Here is a 9,311-nt window from a genome sequence, read left to right on the forward strand (position 1 = left end):
CCTTTACCTTATCCTACTTCTCCTCCTTCCTCTTTAACATACATTCCCTTGCCAAATGGTTTTTTCCATTGCAATAATTACAGTCATCACGAGTGTCACCAACGAACTTCATCTCACCAGAACTTCCTTCTTTCTTATTATCAACAAAAGAGTTGGATGTCGAAGTATTTTTCTTAAAAGAGTTATTTTTGATGTTTCCTTTTATTGGCTTCTTTTAAAAAATTTGACATTATTACTGGAATAGTAAGCCACAGCCTCATCATCAAAGTTCACAATCAACCCTTCTTCATCTTCACCATCTTTGATATCGGAACAAGATTCATTGATGTTGGCTTTAAAAACAAAAGCTAGATGACCACCAAAAGTAGCTTTGTCCTTCTCATATGTAATTTCTCTCACTTCAGCTTAATGTGCTTTCAAGATGTTGTAAAGGTTTAATAGAGAGTATGAATAGAAATTTTCTTGAGATTTGATCATAACGCAAATGCCTTTCCACCCCTTTATCAAACCTTGAATGAATGTGATTTTGAATTCCATAACTAATCGAAAGACATTGTACCATGAACATTTGTAAATCAGATCATTGAATCAATCATAGTAGGCTTCGATTGGCTCTGTATCTTTCTGCTTGAATTCAGACAATTCATACAAACATTAAGTCACTGAACTTTTCTTTGTTCATTCATTGCCTTGAAACTTCTCCTTGAAAGTATTCTATATCTCTTTGAGTAATCTTATAACCACGAATATAGTTGTAAACAATTGGAGGTAACGTACCTCTCAGTTCATGTATGAATCTCTTGTCATTCGCTTTTCTCCTCATTCGTGTTACCATAATGATTACATTCTGAGCATCTATACCAACATCTTCAACTACAGTCACATGAAATAGACTGTCTCTAATTGGACACCATAGATCTTCATCGATTCCATTCAGTTAGTCTTCCATATGATCAAACCATTTATCGTAATACTCCCGAAGCAACATTAGGTTTTTGTGGAAGATCCAAGAAGATTTGTGAAATTAATCATCATGTTAACATTCAAGTTTGCCATTGGTTCGATCAGAAAGAATGAGAAAATCAAATCGAAAAGAAAACAAATCAGGTTGAATGGAACTTGATTACAGAATCGTATAATCACAAACTTCGTTCAAAGAAAAGCATTTTTCAAATATGTGAAGTAAAGAACACGGGATGTAAATAAATCGTTGTTTAGTTCAATAAAGTCTGGAAAGCAGCAAGGTTACAGAGTACTAGACATGTTCTGAGGAAGTGTGATACCTGTAACCTATGATACAACAGTATTTATAGTGCTACCAATAGACACAAAATATACAAAGAGACTTCTATACTTAAGTACTAAAACATAAGGCTCTTTGAAAATACATAGATATATCATAATTACGTAAATTTTGATATAAACAACAAGACAACTTCAACATTATGAACATAAGCCTTCGATACTTAATATATTCACAACATTCGATACTCATTATATTTCTAAGAAAAAAGTTGCAGCCAGTGTAACTTGATTTTTACCCATTATAGCAATATTTAAACTTTATTACCCGTAATAGCTTTTTTACTTTGTGTCGATTCCTTCCTGATATCTACTTTAACTAAAATCTTATGCCAATATATATATATATATATATATATATATATATATATATATATATATAGGGTTAGGTTATTTTGTTTTTACTAGCTATTGTGTGCCAGAATGCACAAATCTAGACCAACGGTTGAAATTCATCAAGACATGATTTGAGAGTGAATGATATTACAATGGGATAACATGTACAATATAATCATACAAATTTTAGCAAAAGGGTATTTTGGACAATTAACTACAATTATAAAAGGAAATTTTTAGATCTTTATGGATAATTAATTCTCCTAATTTTAAAAATATGAATTTTTTTAATTAATCAATTTTAATTCTAACATAATTTATAAACATAACCGATTTTATTCTGTCAAAATATTTTTTTATTTAGAATGATGCTTTTTCAGAATTTTATTTTATTAGAATATTATTGAAGAATAACAAAGTTTTTGAATCCGAGGTTGAAAAATAACAACATTCTAATATATTCTTATACATTCAAACTTAAATACAAATTCATACATATTCTTACAGACTAAAAGTCTTATACATTTTAATATAATTATACATATTCTAAAAGAATATTAACAAAAATGAATAAAATTCTTAAAAAATAACAACATTATTAAAATGTGAGTATGATCAAACTTTATTCATTCTTCAAGTTATTCCTATTAGGTCTTCAACACATTCTTCCAGCCATTCCTATAACAAATACAATGAAAACTAATAATAGTTAAAAACATGTTGCTTGCAATTAACTATCACTTTATATATTCTGATAGAATACGTAGAATATATTCTGGCAGAATACATAGATTTTATTCTGGCAGAATATATTTTGACATAATACCTAGAATACATTAAAAAGTATCGTATTTACTGCTAATATAATTTTAGATTCCAAATACACAATAACAAAGGGAGAGTAGAAATTTGAATTCAAAATCACAAATTGAACCAAAATAATACACAAACAAATTAGTTACCTTTTTAAACAATTTTCTAGAACAAGATGAGTAGCTTTCACCAATCTATATTGGCATATGATATTAAGCCTTTACTATATTGGTATATGAAATCAAACAAAATTAATTCACTTGTCTATCCATGTGCAATGACGATCCTAAACAAAAGTTAAAGAATGAGAAGATAACATGATGAAATAAAATATTTGACTTTTTAGGTCAACATATAGATTATGTTATTGTGATTTCAATCTTTCATACCCACCATTTTTAAGACACACCTTCTGCAAACTCGACAATGGTGTGCTCTTGGAGGCTTGTATGCAGGACATTTCTCACATCTTTTTTTAAGTGCTTCCTGAAATATGCATCGTATTTATCAAGAAAAAGATATAAGTGATTTCAAGTGTAAACAATATGAAATCGATATGAAGTATTTATTTGGTTGAATTCCTTGTGATTTTGATTAGGTAGAAAGTATTCTAACAAGTATTCTACAACAATAAAACTAATTGGGATATTTCAATGTATTCATATATGATTTGTTATCTTGAACAAAGTTTTTAACCTTGATCATCACCCTTTGGGTCAATTTAAACACAAATAATCACCGAATTCAATTAACATAAGTTGTTTTAAAGAGAAAATCGATATGGGCCTGATCAAAATATGTATGAAAAATTCGAAGGGGATATGAATAAAACGTGAATCTTACAACGTATCTCGATTCTTGATCTGAGCCATCATTTTCCTCAATATCAAGGAAATACCCAGATGGGACACCACCAAGATCAGTGAGAACGGAGACGAAAAACGAGAAAAGAGTGAACGATGCCAACAAAGTGAAGATCACGGCGTTTATCCAACCTGTTGGGCTCTGTAACCCTAACCAATCATCAAGAAATATGAAAACCGTACCATAATAGACCATTTCCATTAGTACCAAAACTGCTAGAATAGGGAACAATACAAATCTTCGCCATTTCATCTCGCTTGATTGCTTGATTTTGGAGAAGAGTAGAGGGTTGAGTCGGAATGGGTTTTCGATCGAAGGCCCAGGAAAGTGAGTGATGCAAATTCCGTTTCCAGTCAAGATGCCCTTTGCATGTTGAAATGAAAGAAGAAATTTTGTAATCAGGTAGTTGAGGAGGAAGATAGATGCGCAATGCAGGGCGCCGATTGAAATCGATTTAAGGCTAATGTTCTATATTTATCTTTGCTTCTTGCGTGATATAAGGAATTGTTGTTAATCTACCATAATTAACTATGCAAAGATTACTATAATACCCTTAAATGATTTATTTTTTCCTAATTTCCTATTTGTGCATTCATGCACACAATAGTTGCTAAAAACATTTGAACCTATCTCTCTTTCTTTCTCTCTCTCTCTCTCTCTCTCTCTCTCTATATATATATATATATATATATATATATATATATATATATATATATATATTTTGGACAATTCACTTAAGATTCTAAAAAAAATAGAGATCAATGAGATTCAAGCTCAGCCACATATTTCATATTTCTGATTTGTCGATCAAACGTTTCAGCATATTAGCAGCAGTGGGGTATGTTTAATCGTAAACAATTATATGGAGGAAATGTATAATCATATATAATTATATATGTTTATGCATATATGTCTAATCATAAATGATTAAACATATATCTTTGTTCAAAAAATGCTTAACCATATATGATTATAGTGGTTGGTAGGGGAGGAGGTGGTGGTGGCAAAGGTGGCGGTGGTATTGTTGACAAATGTGGCAATAATGTGGTCGGTAGGTGGCGAGGTGGCGGTGGCGGTTGTGGTGGTGGGGAGGGGCTGGAGGAAAAAGAAATGGACAGTGCTGCATAAGCATTTATGATTATAAACTCTTCCGTCGTGCCGATTAGGGGTGACAATATTAGCCGGAACCCGCTAACCCAACCCAAATCCAACCTTAAAAACCGCAGGTAGGGTTGAGATTTTGAACTAATTTAAGTAAATGGATCGACCTGTCTAACCCGTTTAAGTAAAAGGGTTGGGTTAGGGTTGAAATTTCAAACCCGTTTACAACCCGCCAACCCGTTTAAAATATTTAAATATTTTTAATCTATACTTATTTAATATTATTATCTACTTGAGCATTATATTTTGATTATTTTTTGTTTATCAAAAGTCATGGGTCAGTAATAACTATTACTGTAATAACTGTTATTGGAATTCAAGTCGGTAAAGATGATAGTTGATTTGCATAGGATTTAGAAATTAAAACATTTATAATGTTTTATGGTTATAAGCATTTATTTGTGTTTTTATTATGAGCCTATAAGGTTATTATTATATAATAAGGTTATTATTATATAAGTTTCAAACTTAAACAATTATTATAGCTTCTAAATTGTATGAAATTTTATTCGACGGATTATTTAATTTTTTATGGAGTTTTTTTATGAAAATTTAAACGAGTTAACCTGTGTTTAACCTATTTAGTAAATAGGTTGGGTTGTAAAACAATGAACATATCAACTCGATTTTAACTCATTTACTTAAAAGGTTAGGCTGAGTAAAGATTTTCAACCCACTTAATTAAACAGGTTAACCCGTTTTTGACCTAACCTAACCCATTGTCGCCTTAGTGCCGATACACAGAAGGGTTAGAACGGTAAATGAGAAATATATGGTGATAGTTTAGTTGCATAAGATTTAGAAATTAAAACATTTATAATGTTTTATGGTTATAAGCATTTATTTGTGTTTGTGTTATGAGCCTATAAGGTTATTATTGTATAATTTTCTAATTTGAACAATTATTATAGCTTCTAAATTGTACAGAATTTTATTCGATGGATTATTTGATCTTTTATGGGGTTTTTTGTTTTTGAAAATTTAAACGAGTTAACATGTGTTTAACCTATTTAGTAAATAGGTTGGGTTGTAAAACAATGAACATGTCAACCCGATTTTAACCCATTTACTTAAAAGGTTAGGTTGGGTAAAGATTTTCAACCCACTTAATTAAACAGGTTAACCAGTTTATGACCTAACCCAACCTATTGTCGCCTTAGTGCTGGTACACAGAAGGGTTAGAACAGTAAATGAGAAATATATGGTGATAGTTGAGTTGCATAGGATTTAGAAATTAAAACATTTATAATGTTTTATGGTTATAAGCATTTATTTGTGTTTATGTTCCGAGCCTATAAGGTTATTATTGTAAACTTGAACAATTATTATAGCTTCAAAATTGTACGAAATTTTATTGATGGATTATTTGATTTTTTATGGAGTTTTTTTTTCTAAAAATTTAAACGAGTTAACCTGTGTTTAACCTATTTAGTAAATAGGTTGGGTTGTAAAACAATAAATAGACCTGACAATGGAGCGAATTTTGACCCTTATCTGATCCAAACCCGTAAAAATTATATGAGTTTGGAGCATAGTTTTTGATTCGTTTACCCGTTAACGATCCATATCCGCTAACTCTTTTATTAAATGGGTTGGGTATGGATCATCATCGATCCGCTCCATTTATAACCCGCCCCATATAAATTTCGAATTATACATTTATATGTTATACTTCTTAACGTTTAATTTTAATTCCAATTAAAAGTCTAAAGGGCAAAAGCTAAAGAAAAAAATGCTTTTACATAGGAATCGATAAGTCGGTTTCTAAACTTATAAACTTCTATTAAGAATCTTAATGTCATTCAATTTATATTCATCAAGAGATCGTTATAGCCATTTCTAATTCAATAAATCATTTTTTAACATGAAAAAAGTTGGCAATTACTATTCGCTATCACTACAACCGACAATGATAAATCAATTCAAAGTTGTTGCAATAGTGATTTTTAATTCCGATTAAATTCTTTTCTAAATCAATTTTTTTATTAATGTTATTTTAAGTATTAAGATATAGTATACATTTTTTATTTAGGAAATTTTAATTTAGGTATTAATTAAAATGTGTTTGATTACAGGGCGGGTTTGGATATTCATTGATTCGATGGATAATGGTATGGGTTTGATTTAAAACCCTGCTAGTTAAGGAGCAGGTTTGGATTGAATTTTGAAATTTGTTAAAAAGGTTTGGATCAATGCGGATTCGCTCCAAACCCGCTCCATTGTCACGTCTAACAATAAACACGTCAACCCGATTTTAACCCAATTACTTAAAAGGTTAGGTTGGATAAAGATTTTCAACCCACTTAATTAAACAGGTTAACCCGTTTATGACCTAACCCAACCCATTGTCGTCTTAGTTTTGGTACACAGAAGGGTTAGAACGGTGAATGAGAAATATATGGTTGAGGTTGAATATATATATATATATATATATATATATATATATATATATATATATATATATATATATATATATATATATATATATATATATATATATATATATATATATATATATATATATATATATATATATTGATTCCTATATCTAGGAACCCATATTGACCACATTTGGCGTTATGCTATGAATTGGTACAAGTCGAAGGTTTCTTATTACATAGTAAATCCAAAAATCATCACATTCGTGGGAGCTTCTAGAGCAGCCCAAGTGTTCTTTTTTTTTTATGTCCAAAAATATTATGTAATTTCTTAAATAATCTAATCAATTTTTTTCTTATTAATAATCAAATTATTAAGTATTTTTTTATTAAAATTGACTAGATTGTTCCAGTCTTATTAAAACAATATTCATGTTAATCTGAGAATAGTAAAAAAGAAAAGAAAAAAATCCCTGAATTTTTGAAAGTCTACGCTAGTGTGTTTTGGAAGTATTACATTTCAAGACACGTTTTGGTTTATTGTTTCTTTTTGTATAAATACAAGAGTGAACTGGCTTCAACATGGGCATCAGTTTAGAGCTATTAGAAACTAATTCAAGATAAGACTAAAGAAGGACTAGTTGAGTAAACATGGTTAGGGCACCCTATTTCGACAAAAACGGATTGAAAAAAGGAGCATGGAGCGATAACGAAGATCAGAAGCTGAGAGCGTATATCGAGAAATACGGTCATTCAAACTGGCGCAAGCTCCCCAAGTTAGCTGGTATGAAACCCTCTTTTCTTCTGTTAAACTTTGTCACGACATTTTGATTTCTTTCCTCTTTAAATGATTATCAATTGATCTCCTTCTATGTTCTTTCAAATGATTAGGGTTATCAAGATGTGGAAAGAGTTGCAGGCTTAGATGGGTTAATTATCTTCATCCAAATATAAATCGTGGAAATTACACAGATGAAGAAGAAGATCTCATTATCAGCTTACACCACAGTCTTGGTAACAAGTATGTGTTCATGAACTACTTTACATCTCTCAACTTCTTGATCAATTATCACCTCTTATATATATTACTGTTAATTTCAGATGGTCGAAAATCGCTGCAAAATTACCAGGAAGAAGTGATAATGACGTAAAGAACCATTGGCACACTCATTTGCGTAAACGTGTAAATCAAAAGCCTACTGTCTCATACTCGGGAAAAGAAATGGTCCAGAATCCTAAGTGCAGTAAAGAAAAAGGTGTTCTAAAAGTTTCTGATTTGAAAGATAGAGATGAAGTTGAATTATTATTGTCAGTTTTATCTGCGGAATCATCATCTGATGCAAACAAGGAACAATCGTCGCCGTCATCTTCAAACAGCTTGGATCATGTGGCTTCGAATGGCTACTCATCACAACCGTTAATTGAAGAACCAGTTGAGGATTTCTGGAGAATGGGTGGTGATTTTTTTATGGAAGCTATGGATTTGATGAACCACTATGACCAGTTGCGGAGCTATGACGATTCTTCAACTTCTGGTGATCATGATAGTATCATGACTGATGACTGTTTATGGTCAGCAAATGGATTTCTATGGTCATGATAACCATGTAATGAGATAAATTTAGTGAAGTATGTGATATATTTATGGAAGTTTTGAACTCAGTAACATATGTGATATATTTAGATCCAAACCTGATATTGTGATCTTCCATAAATGTCCATACATGACTACATGAGTATTCCATAAACGGCGTAATTGGGTGTTAAGTCGTTTGATATTTTGTCGCCATTTAAGAATTTCTGTAATTCTGATACAAGATTTCAAACCTTGTTTTCATGTGTAATTATATTATTTCTTTTTGTTAATTATAATGATTTTTCAGTTTTAACGATGAGAAAAAAATCAAGTGAAATTTGCAACTATATAATAATGAATATGTAGCATTTTAAATTATCTGATTAGAACATAACTCACATTGAAGAGACACACAATACAGATCAAGTTATAGTGCAACTACACTTAAATAAATTAAATAAGTCAATGCAAAAAAATAAAAGAGGTGGAATGTCGTAATCTTAAAATTTAATTAAATAATAATATTGAAATATTATTATATTTGAATAATACTTACAAATGTGTAGTCATTAATAATAATATACTTAAAATATCAAATTTGACGTTGACAAACTATTTGAATTCAAATATAATTTGAGAAATAAATTTAAAAGGACAACCAATTGTCCTTTTTGTTTGTATCTTGTAAGATCTAAATTTTTCTTCATACTTTCACCAATAAATATACTTAAAATGTTCTCAATATATTATTATAACCAATAATAAAAGGTTTTTCAAGTTTGTGACGATTTTTTCGCGACCAATAAACTTTTGAGGGTAGTAAAGTTGTATAATTATATATAATAAGTATGAGATTCATGTATTATATTGATTTATTTAAA

The 9,311-nt window shown here is 30.1% G+C and overlaps 2 protein-coding genes across 2 annotated transcripts; one reads left to right on the forward strand and one right to left on the reverse strand.

Annotated features, from left to right (window-relative positions):
- Window positions 1-2,826: 2,826 nt before the first annotated feature.
- LOC111902168 (probable protein S-acyltransferase 15) lies at window positions 2,827-3,672 on the reverse strand. The gene is made up of 2 exons (XM_023898031.3): window positions 3,295-3,672; window positions 2,827-2,937 (listed from the first exon to the last, which is right to left on the reverse strand). The coding sequence occupies exons 1-2, from the start codon at window positions 3,565-3,567 to the stop codon at window positions 2,827-2,829; spliced, it is 384 nt and encodes a 127-aa protein (XP_023753799.3). The 5' UTR covers window positions 3,568-3,672.
- Window positions 3,673-7,401: 3,729 nt separating this feature from the next.
- Window positions 7,402-8,627, forward strand: LOC111902163 (transcription factor MYB30). Its single transcript, XM_023898024.3, has 3 exons — window positions 7,402-7,638; window positions 7,746-7,875; window positions 7,956-8,627. The coding sequence occupies exons 1-3, from the start codon at window positions 7,506-7,508 to the stop codon at window positions 8,452-8,454; spliced, it is 762 nt and encodes a 253-aa protein (XP_023753792.1). The 5' UTR covers window positions 7,402-7,505; the 3' UTR covers window positions 8,455-8,627.
- The last annotated feature ends 684 nt before the right edge of the window (window positions 8,628-9,311 follow it).

The sequence above is a fragment of the Lactuca sativa genome, chromosome 4 (assembly GCF_002870075.4).
Source record: "Lactuca sativa cultivar Salinas chromosome 4, Lsat_Salinas_v11, whole genome shotgun sequence".
Taxonomy (NCBI): domain Eukaryota; kingdom Viridiplantae; phylum Streptophyta; class Magnoliopsida; order Asterales; family Asteraceae; genus Lactuca; species Lactuca sativa.

Bases quoted from the DNA above. Each gene is read 5' to 3' on its own strand.
- LOC111902168 (XM_023898031.3), bottom strand. From the start codon at position 3,567: ATGAAATGGCGAAGATTTGTATTGTTCCCTATTCTAGCAGTTTTGGTA. The intron at 2,938-3,294 runs GTAAGATTCACG...TGCATATTTCAG, and splicing joins ATCAAGAATCGAGATACGTT to GAAGCACTTAAAAAAAGATG.
- LOC111902163 (XM_023898024.3), top strand. From the start codon at position 7,506: ATGGTTAGGGCACCCTATTTCGACAAAAACGGATTGAAAAAAGGAGCA. The intron at 7,639-7,745 runs GTATGAAACCCT...TCAAATGATTAG, and splicing joins CAAGCTCCCCAAGTTAGCTG to GGTTATCAAGATGTGGAAAG. The intron at 7,876-7,955 runs GTATGTGTTCAT...TGTTAATTTCAG, and splicing joins CACCACAGTCTTGGTAACAA to ATGGTCGAAAATCGCTGCAA.